At 35.1% G+C, this 20,593-nt stretch overlaps 1 protein-coding gene across 1 annotated transcript in view; it reads right to left on the bottom strand.

The window, feature by feature from the left end:
- CDH12 (cadherin 12) overlaps positions 1-20,593 on the bottom strand; it is a 203,462-nt gene that overhangs the window by 129,669 nt on the left and 53,200 nt on the right. The window contains exon 2 of the mRNA XM_071736637.1: positions 17,842-18,257. Coding sequence (XP_071592738.1) covers positions 17,842-18,072 — 231 coding nt within the window. The 5' untranslated portion in view covers positions 18,073-18,257. The remainder of the gene's footprint in view (positions 1-17,841; positions 18,258-20,593) is intronic.

The raw sequence follows: 20,593 nt of genomic DNA, 5'->3' as shown, positions 1-20,593 counted from the left end.
AGTTACACCCATGTTTTATACTGATGACATGAAAGAACAGCCACCTCTGCAGCTGCTGTTGGGGATGAAGAAGAAATTGAAGAGCATAGGGAGCAGAGACAGCAGCAAGGCTATTTCTAGAGACAATTTGGAAGAGGGAAGAAGCAGGAAGAAAGCTAGAAAATCTAGAAGAGCTGTGTCTGCATGAGTTTATATTCTTGTTATACATATTCTTATATATATATATATATATATATCCTATAATATATTCTTATTATATTCTATATTATTTATATACATTTCCTGATAGAGCTGCTCAATTAACGAACAGAGATGTTATTTGGCTCCTAATACTTCTGCACGGGTCTTCCAGAATTCCTGGGGAAAATAATTTACAAGGATAAAATGCCTGAAGGCTGCAGGGATGTCTAATTTTGTCCTTAAAAATCTTAAAATCTTAAAACCTGGTCTCAAGAAAATCAATGGCAAAACTTTCATTGTCTTCAATTTTACTCAATAATAATCAGTGACTTGAAAGCACTAACAGAGTACCGTCCTGCAGAATGAGAGTAAATGTTTTATTTTGTTTCAATTCACACATCTAGGTTAATTTTCTTTCCAGTTTTAAGCTATAACAAACTGATGTTCTCAAAACAAAAAGTCTTTTCTTGTGGTGAAATAATTTTCCATTTCTTTCTATCTTTCTAATTTTTCTAGACCCTAAAATAATACTATTTGATTGGTTCAAGAGATGGCATGTTCTTGATAAAATAGTGCTTTGTGCAATTTTAACAATTAGCCTTCCTTTAGACTGAAATTGCTATGAAATCTTTCAACTCCTGCAGGTTGCTACTTGTTATTTGTTATGTGACAAGGCTTTTACCCTTCTATTCTTCACAGAAGTAAGGCTTCTTCTATTGAAAAATCTTACAGCTATTAATAGCTAAATTCACCTGGATTTGCAGCAACTGCTAATTACAAGCAAGAAAGTCATGTTAACAAAGGGAAGCATTTTTCAGCAATTTTCCTTAAAATTATTTCTTTGCTGTGGTAGATCATTTGCATATGTCCTTTATGAATGTAAGAACAGACTTAGATATTAAATAATAAGAAATTAATTGGCCAGAGACTTTCTAAGCACCAAACATTTATCTCCTTTGCTTCCTGCCATTCAGTTTTCATGGCTTTCCACAGTTCTCACATTCATCATCTTACAACACTTGCTCCAAATAAAGAAACCAGAACTGAGGAATATGTTTGATCCTTCCTAAATAGACAAAGTAAACACAATGTATGGTAAAGAGCAAATTTATACTTTGTTCTGACAGATATTCTTACTCACTGAACAACAGAGAAGCTCTACAGTGAATAAGGCACTTCAAGAAAACATACAAACTAGTGTCAGACTAATGTTAACTATACCTGAAAGACATATGTCTAGAAACTACATATTTCTAAATGAGATCATGGAACACTGGTACCTTTTTCAAATTAGACCAGTCAGTCCTAAACAAATTAGCATCTGTTTTTTTAATGAAACTCTTACTCAAGCAATATTTGCACCATAAATTGAACTGCATTTAACAATGAAGTACAATGTAGTCTAATTTATAGAGGACAATAAGTCAAGTACTGTAAGAATCCCGTTCATTCAGGAAGGTCTATAAACAGAGTGCTTTTGCTTAAACCAAATCAGAGAATGAGCAGGTGATTACACTTGTTTACTAGTGAATTTGCCAAAAATTAGTAACCCAGAAAACAATAATTATTTCTGTTGCTCACCATTTTTAAGGTAAAAACACTCAGGCTACACAAATTACGGAATCTGTGCAAATCTAGTTTTTCTAATTCTACTAGCAAGTTGATTACTGATATATTATTTTCTCAATGCAAAGTTATTTGTTAGAAAATCTAATTTCTTGCAAGGATATCTGATGCTGATTTGTATTCTGCAGAATCGTATTGTACAGATTCACTGCAGTGAAAACTGCCTTACAAGACTATTCTCTTGTAAGTATTGCTTATAGCAATCGAAGAGTATTACTTGCTAACATTGAACCAAGCTATATTTTCCCATCTCATTTAAGAGGCAAGATCTATTTCCTGGACAATGAACATAGTGCATAGCAGATGCAGCCTCGGAAAACACAGCTTGAAAACCACGAGTGGAAAGACAGGCCAGGCTGTACTCTGTAGGGTTGCACTTGATTTACATATCGGGGATAACATATAACTGCTTAAACCCATATCCACAAAAGGGCACAGATCAATTTGTCCCAGACAAATGCCCCATAATGCCCATTCTATTAAGGAGAAATGGGAAGCTGACACAGTAAGAACAGATACAGAAAAAGGCCTTTTGCACAGAGCTTTCCTTTCCACACCTGCACAGGGAAATGGTCATTCTTGCTGAGCTGCTATGATATTGAGTTGAGAGCTACACCCTTTACTCTAAGTCTTTCAAGAGGCTGGCTAGGGGTATGAAGATAATACAGCCTTTACTTCCAGCAGGCCTTTTTAAGCTTTCAGAATATATTAATCCCTCTCTGCCATCCAGCTGGCCTGGTTTTGAGTGCTAAAAAATATATTTTGAAAAATCACCTAGAACAGGCAAAAGGAAATATTTAAGCATAAAAAGAAAATTTTGATTTACTATATGTGTACCTTAAAAGTGCATATTTTTCATTTTAATGAACATTTTCAAGAAGTATGAATTGGTGTTGTGGGATGCCAAACACTTGTCTTTCATGGTACAAAGTAATGAATAAACTATGTCCCATTACACTTACAGCCTTATCAAGATGATGTTCTCCTATAAGAATTCAAATTATTACTAATTTTTCTATAAAGAGTCTTTTAAAATGACAAATTGAGTGAGACACATCTTCTAAAGATTTTTAAATTCATCAGTGCATTAGGATTTCTTTGCTAATTTGTTCATTAACTTAATGACCTAGTTAGACTGGTCTTAGTCAGCAGGATTAACAGGCCATTATGACACCAATCTCCCATAATATAAAAATAATCTTTAAATTAGTTTGTTTTAAGCAGTACTTCTAAGTAATGGAGTTTTCATTACTGAAGCAGCTGTTACCTGAAGCAACAGTAATTTACTTTCTTCCTAATTTAAGATAGCAGCTGCATCTAGTAGCAGTGTAGCATTTCTGACTTCCTGAAGCATCCAGTTTTTAGTACTGTGAATATCTGGTGGTGACTCCTTTATTGTCACCACCATGGAACTGACCGTGGAATACGGGATTCCAGGGACTATTTTTTTCTGGTAAAAACTCTAATATTTACTCTTGTAAAAATAAAACTACATGAAGTCATTGATAAATATTAGATTAACGTGAAATGGGACCTATATTTTAGAAGTTAAAACAGTGGAAGAATCTGAAGACCTGTCCTCATTCCATAAATTTTAAAAAAAATTGTTTTGTTCATACACAACATAATCTCAGAAATGCTGATTGACCTCCCCATCAAAAAAAATTCTGACACATGCCCTCTCTACTTAAAAAAGCCTTCAAAAGGTACTGTTTTCATTTTTAAGAAAGAGCATCAGAAATTATTTTCAGAAGACAGGAAAAAATTATACAGTGTTTCTCCAACTTGCCCAGGATCTGTGAATATCATGATTTTGATCAACAGACAAACATGTCTGGTTTGTTGAAAGCACAACTAAAAGGTTACAAAGGAGTGGTTATGTATTAGCTGGAGGTAGTTTCTCCCTGTGACTGCAATGCAGCTTTCTAACATGCATCCCTCTTCAGCACAGTGATACAGATGCACCAGAACCACTCAGAAAAGGCTGTAAGGAACTTCCAGATGACTTCCCAAAAGTACAGTGTCTCCTTCTCTTGAGACATTCAAAGCCCCCCTGGACATGTTCCTGTGTGACCTGCTGTAGGTGACCCTGCTTTGGCAGGGGGGGGTTAGACTTGATGGTCTTTCTGATCTTTCGAGGTCTTTTCCAACCCCTAACTTTCTATGATACAAATAAACCCCTGATCTGCCAGTATTACTGACTACATTTTGTGGGATAATCTTGCTGTTACACCTAACTCTTCCACAGAAGACGTTTCTGTACCAGGTCAACAGATTCTAGCTCTTTCACTGTTTTGTCCACAAGAACATTTCCATGGTGAGAAGTACTGCCTTCTGGGAAAAGATTAGAAAAGCACTCTTCACTGTGGCCAAGTATTAAACTAGTAATGACAACAGCAAATTAGAAACATGTATCAGCACTGCAGGGTGTGTGTAGGATCTGAGTAGCAACACGCTGTCAAATCCTGGAGCTTTTATGAACTTGGACACAAGCAAGTTAATGATATTCAGGTTCTACAAACTTACATTCATGTAAGAGCTATAGATGATAACTGTACATCAGTTTACAAGAGCATCATCAAGATTACTTAGAGGAAGGGAAACAGAGAAAGAAATAGTGTACAAAACGTTTCAGTGGTACAATTTGTAAACAGAATTGAGTGAAAATATAGGGACATTAATGGCAGTACTCTAGCTTTTGGCTGTCTTTCGGTATAATAGCAGCTGTAGATATGCATTAAGCTTGCTTTTCATTCAAGCCACAGAATCCTAAACAAAAATCAGAGAAGTGGAGCAGAATAATCTAACTTTTTATAGCAGCTGGGAACACCTAAGACATGATCAATCCTAGTAAGTACAGCTGATTTTGAAGAAGAGCAGAGATGATGATCTTGACGAGAACATCAAAGCAAACATGTCTTCCTTCCATATGAAACTGAGTCAGTTCAATGAAGGTTCAAGAACGAGAAAACTAAAAGTCAAGACAGTGGAAACCAGAGGGCCTATGAGGGGAAAATATGGATCATTTATCAGCCCAAAAGTAAATAATCAGATAAAGTTTTGCCAGCTTCTTGTTTTACACAGGGAAGCAATACACCCACATATTTTCCACATGCTCATTTTAGAGTAGTTCTTTTCCTGGTGACACATGGAAAAGAAAAAAAGATGAAAGGGAAAAAAAATGATCAAACATGTATAAATCATATGCATTACTAATGGATGTCACAAAACAGCTAGCAAACGTTTCCAAAGGAAAGGGCAAATGAATTTTACATAACCAAGTATTTTAAAAATATGTATTTCATGAGAACTTTAAAGGAAAAAGAAGATGGCATTTTAAACTGCATTCTACATACAAGACTTCTCTATCACAAGCCGTAAATAATGTATGCATCCTTTCTGATCTTTTTCATACATAGAAAGTTTTGAAATATTAATTTTCATAGTTTAGACAAAATTAGAGTGAATATTTTCATGAGCACATATTCAGGAGGTAGCACTGGCTTTTACAGGAATAAATGTACTGTTAACAGGATAAACCAGTGATTAGAAAGTTAATTCTGTTTTTCAGATTCCTTTCACACTTTTTTTCACACCAAAATTTTTCTCTTGAAAAATTAATTTTTGTTTTGGACAATTCTAATTTTCCTTCCTTTTAAAAAAATTTAAATTAGACTTCATTTAGTATTGCAGTGAAAAAATCCATTTAAATAGACCATATTTCCTAGGACAAATACATCAACAAATAATTTTTCATTTGTCATGTTTCTTAGAACTTTCCATTGCCTGTTTCATGCTTTGTATTACCAATTAATTAGCATTAAGTCAAAATTTATATGAAATGGAAGTCTCTCAGTGACTGCAACATATATTTGATCCGTCTCAATTTTTTTTTGTTCTTTATAGGTTTTTTCATATTGCAAAAAATAGTAGCTGAATACATTCTACCACAAGTAAGACAGAAAATTAATAATAATAAAAAAAAAGGATGAATATGGGCAATTGTAACATTTACTGCACTTTTATTTTGTATTAGTTGAGTCTATAGACATCATGCACATCACAGGAAATAAGCGGAGTTAGAGATGTTCATGGCTGCAGGGCTGTGATTTTACTGGAATCATGGAGAAATGGTGAAATAGCTCCTATGACTGGAGTGTTGGAATGGAAGGTTACAATCTCTTTAGGAAGGAAGGACAAGAAGGGCAGATGAGGAGGGGGGTTGTGGTCTACACCAGTGAACATCTGAAGTGAATGGAGCTCTGCCTAGGGATGCATGAGGAGCTGGTGGAGAGTCCAGGATTAATGGAAGGGCAGGACAGGAGGAATTATAATGGGGGTCTGCTATAGGCCACCTGACTAGGAAGATGAGTGGATGAGCCCCTTTAAAGACAGTCTGGAGTAGCCTTATGTTTACAAATCCTGGTCCTCATGTGGAACTTCAACCACTCCAGTATCTGTTGGAGGGACAACATAGCAAGGCATAAGCAATCCAGGAGGTTCTCGGCATGTATTGATGATAATTTCCTTGTCCAGGTGATATCGATTGTGCTGTGCTGGGCCTTATTCTCACCAACAGGGAGGGGCTAGCATGGAATGTGAAGCTCAAGAGCAGCCTTGACTGTAGTGACCATGAGATGGTGGAGTTTAAAACCCTTAGGGCAGTGGAGAGACGCACACACCAAGCTCACTATCCTATACTTCAGGAGACCAGGATTAGGCCTCTTCAAGGACTTGATTGGTAGGGTACCATGGGATAAAGACCTGGAGGGAAGAGAAGCTCAATAAATCTGGTTAGTATTCAAGGATGACCTCCTCCAAGTTCAGGAGCAATACATCTCAGCAACGAGTAAGTCACACATAAGTAAGTCACACAAAAATGCCAGCAGGCCTGCATGGATGAACAAGGAGCCTCTGAACAAACTCACAACACAAAAAAGGAAGCCTACAGAGTGCAGAAGCAAGTACAGGGACCCTGGCACCTGTATTGTTTGTATCTTTGTCAGTGACATGAAGAGTGGGACTGAGTGCACCCTCATCAAGTTTGCTGCTGACACCAAGCTGTGCGGTGTGATAGACAAGCTGAAGGGAAGGGAGGCCATTCAGAGGGACCTTGAAAAGCTTGAGAGGACGGAATGAGGTTTAACAAGGTCAAATGCAAGGTCCTGCACATGAGTCAGAGGAATCCCAAGCACAAAATGCAGGTTATGTGTAGAAGTGATTGAGAGCAGTCCTGATGAGAAGGACTTAGGAGTGTTGGTCTGATGAGCCAACAATGTGTGCTTGAAGCTCAGGAAGCCAACTGTATCTAGGGCTCCATTTACAGAACTGTGGCCAGCAGGTCAAGCAAGGTGATTATCCCTCTGTGCTCCATTCTCAAGGAATTCCACAAGGAGTAGTACGCAGCTCTGTGGTCCCAAATACAAAAAAGACATGGAGGTGTTCGAGCGACTCCAGAGGAAGGACATGACCAAAGGGCTCGAGCACCTGCCTATGGACACAAGCTGGTACAGTTGGGGATTTTCTATCCTGAAGAAAGGAAGGCTCTGGGGAGATCTCATAGCTGCCAACTGTTACCTAAAGGGGGCCTAAAGTAAAACTGGGGAGGGACTTTCTCAAGGTCATGTAATGATAGGACAAGGAGGAATGGTTTCAAGCTGGAAAAGTGTAGATTTAGATTAGCTATTAGGAAGAAATTATTTTCTTTGAGGGTGGTTAGACACTGGAACAGATTTTCCAGGGAAGCTGTGAATGATCCCTCCCTGGCAGTGTTCAAGGCCTGGTTGGACAGGGCTTTGAGCAATATGGTCTAGTGGGAGATGTCCCTGCCTATGGCAGGGGGTTTGGAACTAGATGATCTTTAAGGTCCCCTCCAATCCAAAACATTCTAGGATTCTATGACTCTTAACTCAATAGCCTGACAGTGCTTTGATTTTGTGCAAAACATATAAAAACATGTAAAGATTTTTTTTTTTCTACAACCTAGATTTTCTAGGGCTGTAGACTATGAGAGGTATACATTACAAGCATGAAAATGACAATTATTCATATAAATTGTATAAATATAAACCTTAATATAAATTTCACAAGGAACTACTCTAAAACTGAGATCAGACTCACCTACTTAATACTATTTTGCATAATTTCTTCCCCACCTTCATGCACTTCACTTTATGAATCACTTCTGCTTGAGAGCCCTTCTTAAAGGGACTGGAAAAAGCAACTAAAATTTAGGGAAGGAGGATTGACTCAAGATGTTAGTGATCACCAAGCCTTGGGTAGTTTCTCCATATCTATTTTTTATCAAACATGACCTGTGTCTATGTTAGCAAGTAACATGAACCAGTAAGGGTGCATTTTGTAGAATGAGGCAGCTGATGCTGAAGAACGATGTCCATAATAAATGCACCTCAGTGCTTTTTTTTTAATTCAGACAACCAGCTCATCTTTTTGAAGGACTAAGTGCCAATTCATGTAGTGCATACTCTTGCCTTGTTTTTTAACAGAAGTAATCTAATTTGTGAATTTCTTGATGTGAACAAAAGTATAGTAAGTCTGAATAATCAAGAGATTCGCCTCAAAAGTGCACTTTAAGACTGAAATGAAAATGTTCATGGAGATTCAGCAGTAATCAGGTGTCTAACGCAGAAATGCCAAAACTGTGAAACATGGTCAGGACTTCAGTATTTAAGAAGGATAATATCGACATCTCTATTTTGAGAGATCAAAAAATATTTTTGGGAAATATCTGATTTATTTTGGAGACACAGCTCCAAACAGAAGTGGGTTATAGTTTATGTTTGTATTGTAAATAAATGTGATTTCAGGCAAAGCTATACAGCTCTCATCAGCTCATTTTAAAATTAGTGGTGACATAATATGTATTGAATTGGAATTTAACAAGAAAAACTTAAAATTTATTTTAAAATTCCTGAATATACAACTATAAATTATTTCCAGCTATATAAATACATGATCATGATACAATGTCAATGCCTTTGCAAAGTCCTTGCATCATTTTACCTATGTAACTTTGTAACTTTTTAATTGCAGTTTGAACTATATTTCTAGAAAGTAACACTGGGGATAAACTTCTGCACATTTATCCAACTCATAGCTTGCCAACTGTCTGTCATTAACAAACATTGCAATACAGCCCACACAAAAACACACAATCAAAAAATCTTTGGTTCCTGTCTTGTGGATATTCAGCAGAGGGATTGCAGGCTTTTTTTCCCCCTCACATAATATTTTATATTTTCCCCAATAATGAAAAACTGTCTGTATAATGCACAAAGTGTGATAAAATTTAATACATTCCTTATTATGCTTTATAGCCTATAGGAAAAGTAATGCCAGTAGGCTAATTAAGTACACCATTATTTTTTACAAGTTTTTAACTACAGATACTTGAAGAGAATTACATAAAATGAGCAGCCTGTCAGAATTATTTAATACTCTGAGGAAGCTATTACTTCAGAATCAGTCTCTGGAGCTGGCCTCCCCAAGTAACAAGTTAACAATCTATTCCAAGAAAGAAAAAGTTAAGAAGCATAAAGTGCAGATAGATTATGAGATTAACAGCACAGTAGTTTTAATTGCTTATTTTCTCTGTTATTTTAATAATTTTTCATCGAGGTTGATGATCTTTGAATACAATAGGCTAGCAAAGAACTAACAACATCATCTTTTTTTCCCCTTCCCTCTTTCCCTTCAATTTACTTCACCTTGCTGTTACAAATTTGACATCATTAGTCTCAAAACTAGGGATGGATTTGGGATCTAACTATTTAATCTAAAGAACATTGCAGTGGCTGGATGTGGGGAAATTTAACAAGTAGGCAGATCTGCCCAGCTCTCTCAATTACTGAGTTCAGTGTAGGCAGAACTTCCTACTTCTCAATTCAGATTATATCAAACTGTACCCTATTTTTAATATAAAAAAAAAAAAAAATAAAGCACACATAAAAACAATTTAAAAATCAGAAGAGTTAACTTTCTAGCTCTAGGATTTCAGTACAATTTTGATAATTAGTCTAACAAGTAGTTCAGTCTTTTCTGTGCTTCAGCTCCCTGCTTAATAATACTAATATTTTCTTGCCTCAGAACCACGGCAAGGATAATCATTGCCATGTTCAGATGCCTTAGTGATGAGGCCCATAAAAGCACCTTTCTGAATAACGGTACTTGATATAGATGGTAATAAGTGTAGAAGAAAGAACAACTCATTTTGAGTAGGATCAATTACATTTTCTTAAAAAAAGAAAAAAAGCATACCTTACACATAAATTTATTTTTTAAATTAAAAAATATCTAATTTTACTAACCTGGATAATAAAAATGTTATAGTTGATACCAGGTTCATCTGGCAGAATTTTACATTCAAGTTTGCCTAAGAAAGAATGATGTAAATGCTATTCAGAAGGCAGCCTTACAACAGCTTTCAGAGATGGAAAATTATTATTGCAATGAACATGCCAAAATGATAAATAAAGTAAACCAATCTTGTTTATAACCCACATGAATGAATACCTCATTTTTAGTTCTGTATTTTGCTACATAAAAACCCAGAATTATTGTTTCTAACATAAATAAATGTGTGTTATTGCCCTTCAACTTTGATAATACCAAATTGGTCTATCAGTACAAAAGTTACTCAAAAGAAGTAAATACTTTTTTAAAATGCCACAGTGACACATGCCTTTAATGAAAAGAAATGCTCAGTAAAGCTGGGCAGTGTTTCAAGTTCTGAGCATCTTTACTATAGTTCTTAAACTGCACAAACCCTGTCTGTCAGAATTAGGCTTACATGGGAATCTCCTGATTCCACAAACACCCATTGATTTTTTTCTCAGACTCCACTGCTGACATCAATTAGGGGTAAAGTAGAATCATTCATCTACTGCTGGGCTGATATAGCTGTATTTGACAAACAGGAGCTATTAACTGGCTTATATGATAGGGCTGAAAAAAGTGCTCTGAGATTCTAGAAGAAATACAATGCATTAATAACTTCAATGATATTTTTTCTTGCCTTGCTCTTTGACAGCTTATGCTTCACTTCTCAAAATAATGAAAAAAAATCTTGTTAGAGCAATTAGATTTCTCTTCACCACTTTTTAAATTTCATCCTTAAACCACATAAGCCATAATGCACTATAGTCTCATGTTTTTTGACACAGTAACTCTTGTTGTTGTGTTAAAGTTGTTAACTCTTGTTAACTAACCAAATCTATATTTTGACACACCCCAAAGATAATCTGTTTGGTTTCTGTTACGAAATAGTGAAAAACTGTACTCTCTTCAACAGAATCATCTATATTCATTCCAAGATACAAGAAAAAAAAATAAAACCTCTTAATCAACAACTTCCCCAGACATCATTGCTGACAAGCAAAGACACCAGGAAAAAAAAAAAAAAAAAAAAAGGAATAACCTCTGTTGAATGGCACAATGCCATTCCAGGGACTACAGTACCAGAGGCATGGGGAGAAAACGTTTTACTAACCAAAACCAATTTATGACATTATTCTCTAAAACCAGAAAATTCTCTCTCACCTTGCTTCACCTTAAACTTCTTTAAAGCACTTTAAAACAAATGAGCATGCAGAATGAAACACAGTAATTTTTTTGTCAGAGATGAATTAAGTATTTTTGTGACACTAGGAATGAGTAAACCATCTGTTAGTGAAAATCTTACTGTTTTAGCAAGCAGTAGCAAGGTCATAATGACATCAGTTTAACAGTATCAGTAATAACTCCAGCTTACATGTTCAGGGACTCAATGTGAAAGTAAATATGATGCACTCAAGAAATAGTGTCTGTAATTAAAATTGGTGCTAGACTACAGGAAATTACTTTCAAGCTTGCCTATATGGTACAATATATACATATATATATATATATATATGTAGTGCAGTGTTGTACACACGCTTCTGGTACAACACAATGACTTACACCAAGGCATTTATCAGAATTTTAAAATACTTCTGAAAAGAAAGGGCAATTTTTTAAACAATATTGTTCTTATGATTGAGTTCATCTCCTGCTCATAGGAAGAACATAGCCTGTGGTTTGTAAATTACTCTAAAACACTGCTGGGTTACTTGGAAATTTTAAATTATATTTAGAGTGAGTCAGTGGTCAAGAACAAGTGGCTATAGAAGCAGAACTACATTGGAACATCTGAACAGTATTTTTATATAGTAATGTTTCCTAATCTTTAGATTTGTAACATAATACTTTCATTCCTTATTAAGAACTTATTTGACTTTTTATTCATACTGGAGTTTGGTTTGGTTGTTGGGTTTTGGTATTTTTTTACAGGTAAAAAAAAATGTAATCTACTATCTTTTTCATATATTTTCATGTTTATTCTAGAGATGAGAAATCTGAGGGGACACCTTATTACTTAAAAGAAGGTTGTAGTGAGGTAGGGGTTGGTCTCTTCTCCCTTTTAAGAAGCAACAGAACAGGAGGAAATGGACTCAGGTTGTGCCAGAGGAAGTTTAGATTAAATATTAGAAGAGACTTCTTCATTGAACAGGTAACTAAACACTGGAATAGGCTGCCCAGGGAGGTGGTTGAATCACCATCCCTGAAGGTGTTTAAAAGACATGTAGATGTGATGTTTGGAAATACAGCTTAAGCACTGGATGTGGTAGACTTAGGTTAATGGTTGCTAGAGTTAGGTTATGGTTGGATTTGTTCCTCTTAAAGGTCTTTTCCAGCTGAAATGGTTCTGTGACTGGATTTGCACCAGCATATGTGGAAAATGTAAGCAAGCTTTTAGGTACAAAAGGCATACTTTAAGACAAAACAGAAGCTGCAGAGTTCAAGCTTAACTAGAAGTTGTTCAGAACTTAATTGGATATGTAGCTTCTGCAGAAGAGTGTATGTCAAGGAGAGAAAAGATTAGAGGCCCTGACCCACAAACTATGCTATATGTAACTTAAGCACCTGAAAAGTCCTAATTATGTTAACTGGTTTTTATAACTTATATACAAGGATTTTAAGAGCATAAGTTTCATAACTGCAAGGACCACAGGCAAAAGGTGGTGCTTCTGTCACTATTTTAATTTTCCCACTATCAGCTTATCAATAAATAAGTGAAACCGTTAGATCAGTGAGAAATGCTCTAAGTTGCTCACCTCTACCACATGTGACAATAAAACTAGGTCTTTATACATGTTTTAAAAAGATTAGCTTGCAGAAGTAAACATCTAATGCAAGTCCAACTTGCTCATGGAAGTTTTGAGTTCCGTGGTTCCATTTCCTTCTCACACTTTCACATGCAGATGTCAAAATTGCTTTGTGTCTCACATGCTTTATGCAAGATACAGTATGCAAAGTTTTTTAAGTCATAAGACCTAAATGTGAAAGATAAGGATCTGAGCTCAACACAAAAAGATGAGAAGTGCAGAGTTCTGCCTGCCATTCTGATTCTCCTGCAATTCTTTTTTTTTTTTTTACTGCTTCATTTCTACTCAATTGTCTTAGCTGTAATTAATGGTGACAATGATCTTACTTGGAAAAGTGCATGGTATAAACTCAGCCAGTTTAGTAAGTCAGGCTAACATGATTATGCCTTAAATTATCTATGGACCACTAAGGCCCAACAAGAGTTTCGTTGTGATGTCTACAAGCAGAGTTGGGTATATGAGTTCCTCTGAGTTAAAGACATAATGAACAAGCTCATTGTTATAAATACTTCTTTGAAGATCTTTCATATTAATATCCCCCAGAAATTAGTAATTGTGATGTCCTGCATCATGGGAGTCAATTGACACATTACTACCAATGGTCCCTAAAACAATTTCCATCTCCTTGAAGGTGGCAGTATGAAAATGTGTAATGGAAATGATATACAAATATCTCTCTAGTATTTTTCTTCAGTTGTGGGCATAGAAACTGGTAAGCTAGGAAAAATCCTTATGACAGATTTAAATGAAATATTATTGTAGCCCTATTAGAAGAAATCTAGTAGAATCATAATTTTAAAATCATAGTAACCAAGGTTACAAAGACTCTGAGATGTTACAGAGATGGTTTTTTCTTAAAGTAGCATAGCTTTCAAATTCACTGCATGTGTTTCTTTTCCTTTAATTTTACTTTTTCTTTCAAGTTAACTTAGTGCTTGTGAATAACACCAAAGAGATAGCCACATCACTGCAAATTTGGCTGAGATGAGACCAGATTCTGCACACGCAGTGCAAAATTTCCTTCACAGGCTGCCAGACATTCACCCAAGAGGGAAAATAATTGGAGTGTACATTCAGAAAGAAGTGTTGATTTAAACCTGAAGGAAGGTGGTCAACATTAATTTCATTCTGTTAAAAACTATCCAGTGTAAAATGCATACATGAGTTCTATGCTCACATTTCAGGTGCATAGGATAGTTTATTGGGGTTCAGAAAAGCACTCTGTTCTAGTCACAGGTACAGAGCTCTGCTTCCTCCAAATCACCACTTGTTTGTGCCTTGATGTGTGGTGAAACCTCTGAGGATGACGAGGCTTTCTTGGGACTCAGATGAAAAATATCATATTGTTATGTGCAACCTATTCTGCCACAGGGATATGATACCCCGATAATTTCTATCACCACTTGGTGAGGACTGAGCTTTCACACAAAAAAAAGAGTCATGAACTTTTTAATCTTCATCTACACACATGTTGTTTTGCTTGGATTTCTGGAGCTTCACAGTACTAGGAAAGCATATAACTCACAGCTAAATAAGTACACGAGCAAGCCTTATTTTACAGAAAGCCTTCCAGCACCCCTTCGATTTTCATGGGTCACATGGCAACATCATATTTTAATTTTGCTTTTTAGCCTGGGTCTGCTTATATAGATGTCTTCTAAAGGAAGCTATCTTTTGTTTATCACTATGATAGACTTACATGGCTCTTCCATATTATGCAAGCAGAGGATTTCCAAACTTTTATTTAATATTCAGGTTAAAGTACTCCAAAGGTGTCCATGTGAAGCTTTGTTTCAAGATTTTTAACCAAGAACTAGACTAATCCCCATCAGTTTCTAAGATCTATTTTGATTTGCAACCTGACACTTCTTGAGATAGTCTTCTAAAAACAGACATAAAAGTAATTAAGTGTACGTAATGTCAGCTTTTATCAGCTGACATTATTGCTATAAATCTGTGTTCTCTTACAGGTGGCTTCCAAAATTAAGTAGTCACCCCTAACAGTTTAGTGAAATTGTCAGCTGATTTAATAGTCACATTAAACTATTACTTATGAATTATTGTGACATTATTAATTCAGCACTTGCATAATAAGTAATATAAAAGCCAAGGCACATAACACTATACTGTGTCTGGCTACGATGGCAGTTAAAAGAACCTGTGATTACAGGTCAGATAAAATATCCTGCACTTCATCAAATTAAAATATAGCACAGCAATATTGGAAAAGAATTGCCTCAAAAATATGTGATTTTGGAATAAAGCTAAAATATTGTAAATTAAAACCAAATATACTTCTACAATCAATGAATAACTCAATTGCATTTCATACTTTAAAAATTTTATGTGATTTTAAAAAATGACATAAGGTCTAAAGATATTGATTAGTCACTGTGAGTGCATTTCGGTATGTTGACAGTGGTTTAAATTTATATTGAGCATGGCTGTCATCATCTGGATTTAAAAACACAATTTCTTACCTTTTGTGCTCTATCTTCTTCATGGAAAAAAAGGGGGAAACATCTCCACCTTTACAGTTTTGTGAAGTTTTGGTTTGTTTTGCTTATTTTTTTATTTGACTAGGGCTTGGGTGTTTTGGTTAGTTGGTTGTTTTTGGTTTTGTAGCTGTTGTTTGTTTCTTGATTTTAAAGAAATTAGGTAAGGAACTATGCAAAACCTGGCAGATTCATTTTCTCAGGTGTATTTAAGCAAGTAGTTAATTTATATAAAAGAAGTTATATATATATAAAAAAAAAAAAAAAAATTAAAAAATTAAAAAAATTAAAAAAAGGAAAAAAAAGAGTTAGAAAATATAAAATAAGTAAAAAATAAATATAAAATATAAAATAAACACTGTTGAAAAAATTACCATCCACAATGAACTGAACTGATGAATTGTTTGGAAGCAGGTATTTTACTTAGTGCTAGTGATGTACTCGTTAAATATCCTAATTAATTGTGTTTCACCACCAAGATCATTCCATATTTTATTTTCTAAGTAGCATTGGTATATTATATTCTATCAAACAACACTATTGCTTGTGCTACGCTGTAATTAGATCTTTCCTCATATTTGGTAAGTGTATTTTCCACAACTTGTAACAGTTCAAAAAGGTCTTAAGAGTTAAAAAAACATTTCATGTAAGCCTGTGATGTGATTAGTGTTACTTTTAACAAGTCTGTCCTGTAAGTTCTAAAGTTGCTTATAAGCTGAAATTCAAATGTCTTGATAGTAGTAAATTTAGATTTAGTGCAAAATTAATATTATTTTGGCAGCTTAGAACTGACAAGAAATGACTACCCAGATTATTTTTTATGAAGGTATAAAGATTAAGGAATTACAATGGTGCAACAACAACAACCCTGTCTTCTGAGATAAAAAGCAGAGCAATCAGGTTACAGGTTCTACAGAACCGAATGTGATCAGTGTCCTCATTTGCATTTCTAGCAAGTGACCAGAACAAAGACGTGTGTTAGAGAAAGTGTGACTTGCATGAAACAGAAGTCACAATGATGAAGTTTCTCATTATGTGATCCTCCTCTCTTCAGACTATAAAACATATTACCTTCTTTGATATAAACATACTCTTTTGTAAATCATTTTGACTAATGAATTTTAATGCTTAACACAAGTGTCTACATGTATAATATACAAGTACATTTTTGTCCAATTTGTCAATCACCTAATGACCCACATGCAGTCTTTTGCTATTTTATTTACATATCCTCTACCCAGAATAGTTTCATGGAAGGGTAGGAAGAATAATTACTTTTCTGTTAGTTGTATTTATACCTAGGAAAAAAGAAAAAAAACCCCAAACCAACAGCAACCAAAAAACCCACAAACAACAAATTATATTAAAGCAGAAACTGAAGCATGATGCCTCCTTTTTATGGTGGATGAATAAGAACCTCACTGTCTAGGGAAGTGGCATCAGGGGACTCATGAATTGGACTCCTAACTTCTTGTTTTCAGTGAGTAAAAGCCTTCACTCAAACTGAAAAATGTTCATAGCCTTAATTATATACTGCACTACTATTCCTTTCAGGTCTCATTTTCAGCTTCCTTTTCTGAAAACTATTATCCAAACTCACACCCTACATCCTTCCAACAATTGGATGTCAAGTTACTTATGCTCTATTACAGAAACAGGGATCATAATATGAGAGAATTGCATAAACAGTCTGCATATGTGAGTGTACATCTCTGTACACAGAGGATAAAAGCTATAATGTAAGAGTTTGACTTATGAAGAAATACTTGAAAATGCTCCGAACAATTAGAAATAAAAGTAAATTATACTGAGTGAGGTATTAAATAATAACAAAGCAAAAAGCAGGTATCTTCATTAGGTGAAAACTAAGTTGGAGTAACCATACCAGTCTTAGCAATGGCTGCCCATTCTGGGATAGAGACTTCTGGCTTAAATCTTATGTCTGGCATCAGTCTGATGTTTGTTGCTGTAGATCAAGTAAGCTATTACAGTAGATTCAATTTAAGTTAGATGTGCATCTCATGACTCCCTTTTTTAAAAAAAAAAAAAATACAAAATCAAGGATAAGGAAGCAAGACAAACACACAAAGGTAGAAAACAAATGTTATAAACTTGTACACTAAAAAAAAAAAAAACCACAGCTATACTAGCTATATGAGAGGATGAGTGGTGAAGAAGATGATCAGAGAGAGCTACTGTCAGTTGAAGATTTGCCCCATCAGAAACAGGTATACATTTATAGCATATTTTATTATTTTACTATTTTTACTATTACTATATAGCATATTTTACTATTTTACTATTTCTCTTTCAGCTTTTAAAGAAGATTTAAAAATTACCTTTCCCACATACTGAGGTTCAGAGCCCATGTATTCCTCCAGCACAAAGAATTGATTCCACACCCAGCCTCGTTTGACTCGCTGGGCAGATGATCTCCTCCCTGGCACTGGTACAACATTTTGTCTTGGCTCTCCTTCCAAAGTCTGTTGTGGCTGTGGATGCAGTGGCGTTAGGAGACCTCCATCAAACAGGACCCAGAGAAGCAGGGATAAGCAGTTCTTTGTAAGCATTGGCAATGGCTTCCCTACAGCAAGTAATAAAAACTCCAGCACTTAATGCAGAGCAGAGGAATCCAGGTTTGAGGTGTCTGCGGCCTCCACCACTTAGCTTCTGATTTTATTGCGGAAATGCTAATGCAGGCATTAATCCTTCTGATGACAAGGCTTTTGCTGCATTAAATTCCATCTAAAGGGACCTATAAAAGAGATTTACAGGGCAACATCAAATTACATAAAATTACATTGAAGCGTTCATCAAAATTCTCACACCTAGTTAGTTTCTAGAGACAGAGGAAAAGATTAGGAATCACAGTTTTAAAAGAGATTGCTATTTTGATTGTAGCACAGAGCTACTTTAGAACATCATATGGTTATCACAGGAATAGCTCATTCTTGCTCTGCTTAGCAATACCTTTGAGTAAGTCTAAGGACAGACCCCACTGCCTTTGCTGTATGACTCAGTTATCAGACAAAACTATTAACTATCAGTGATGTCAAAAGTATTTACTCTGGATTTACACAGAAAGTATTGGGAAAGAGGGGACCCAGTCTTCCCCTATTCTGTCCAAAGCAGTAGGATGCATCTTGGAAACATTTCTTTCTGTCTGTGAATGGACTTGGACAAAGTTGTTACTGAACCTTGGACTCTGAAGGATAAATTTGTATGAAATCCATGGGAAATAATAAAAGGGAAATACTGTCCATACAGCTAAATACTACAAAGCTTTCCATGCACAATATGAAGTCTATGACTGGCATGCTCTTGCAACTAGACTTGTATCAAAATGATAGCAGTGTTGTTCTTCAAGACTACTGTAAAGTACATTAAAAATGCAGTCCTGATATATGGAGACAATTATAGAACTGCATTCAGCCTAGAAAATGAAACAACACAGAATCTGGTAAGATATGACAGTGATGCTCCTTTACACTGACAAATGCCAGGTACACAGATTAAAAATAAATCAGTGCTAATCAACTACAGGGCTGAGACAGAGCTATCACTTCAAGGTGACAATTAAAACTGTGGTAATCCTTATAACAGCCAAATGCCATCAGCAAAGACGAAAAAAAACAAGCCTAAAGAAACTGTTATGCTCCCACATTGCTCTGTTTAAATCAGCACAAATAATTTGACAGAAAGATAGGAAAATATCTAGTGTTTTCTAACCACAGTATAATTAGCAAGACATGCTTTCTTTGTGTATTTGTATCATGTTCTGATTCGTTGTCTGAAATTAATAAAATGACAGTGATAAAAGATGCAAATATTTAAATATTCTAGAATATGAAACAAGTTCAATAAAATGTAGTTCTAGTTTTCATTTTCAACTTTGCATCAAGTTCAGCAGCAATGAAAACTGGTGAAAATGAGCACTCACACCATCTAAAAATGCTATGACTCAGCTCTCAACAAAGACACTGTAAAAGCTGCTAAATCTATGCAATCCATGCCAAAAGAAATTGGAGCTATTCTAGAGCTAAGGTTTAGGCAATAAACAATAATATAACATCTACATTCATTTTCAGGTGGGCAGCCGTAAATACTGAGGCAACATGAAGAGAAGTGTTTGTTTTTCACCACTCTTCCAAGCTACTGATCTTTTTTTCTTTAAATATTAAGTCATTTGAGAATGACTTAATGGCTTTCTTGAAGTTATCTTTGTCTATGCTGACCCTGATGCAGATTTTAAAACTGAACCCTCCCTGTTTCATAAGGCCCAGGAAATCAGTTCAGCAAATATAATTCTCCTTCCATAGCTCTTCCTCATTACTTGTAGATGACTGGCAGGCTGCATGTTGCACTAATTTGAAAAGAAGGAGACTGAAGTTGTTTTCTGATAACAAACATTCTATAAAACACAGTTCTGTGCTAGAAAATGTAAAATCTCAGTGTGGATTTAAGAACATATTAATAATCTTGTTTTATTAAGATCTACATCCTAGGAATGAAGAGACAGCCTACTCTACTGTCTTCTAGTTGTCAGGCAAATACTGCTTGTAGAATTTAAGATGGATGCATTTTACATTTTGAAAACAAGAATACAATTTATATCACTATGGAATTCACCACTTTGTTAGGGCCATATTGTATCATTGATTTTTAAGCATAAGTTTCTACCAAATCAATAGAGTTCTGCTTAAAAATCAATGACATGATATGGACCTTAGAAAAAAAAGAAACATTAAAGTACCTAATCATATATATTTTTCATTTTCAAACACTGCCAAAGGTAATATTTTCCTTATGAATAATGTTATTACTATCCATAACAATAAATAACATATGCATTCTTATTTGTGAGGTAAATGCTTAAGTATCTAAACAGAAAAGATTTATAGTTGGGAGCCTGGAAAACATAGCAAGTTTTAAAAAGGAAAAAAATCACCCTAGGAAAAGAAATGCACTTCCTATTCTAAATTTAGGGTGAGTTTTTATGGTCTCATTAGAAAGGCTATGTTTTAGGCCTCAATAAAAATGAAATAAAATAAGAGGTAAAAAATTATCTAGTGCAAGTGAGTGTTTTAATTT

The sequence above is a fragment of the Heliangelus exortis genome, chromosome 2, assembly GCF_036169615.1.
Source record: "Heliangelus exortis chromosome 2, bHelExo1.hap1, whole genome shotgun sequence".
Lineage (NCBI taxonomy): Eukaryota > Metazoa > Chordata > Aves > Apodiformes > Trochilidae > Heliangelus > Heliangelus exortis.
The sequence above is the reverse complement of the archived record's forward strand: the minus strand, read 5'-3'. Positions and strand labels throughout refer to the sequence as shown.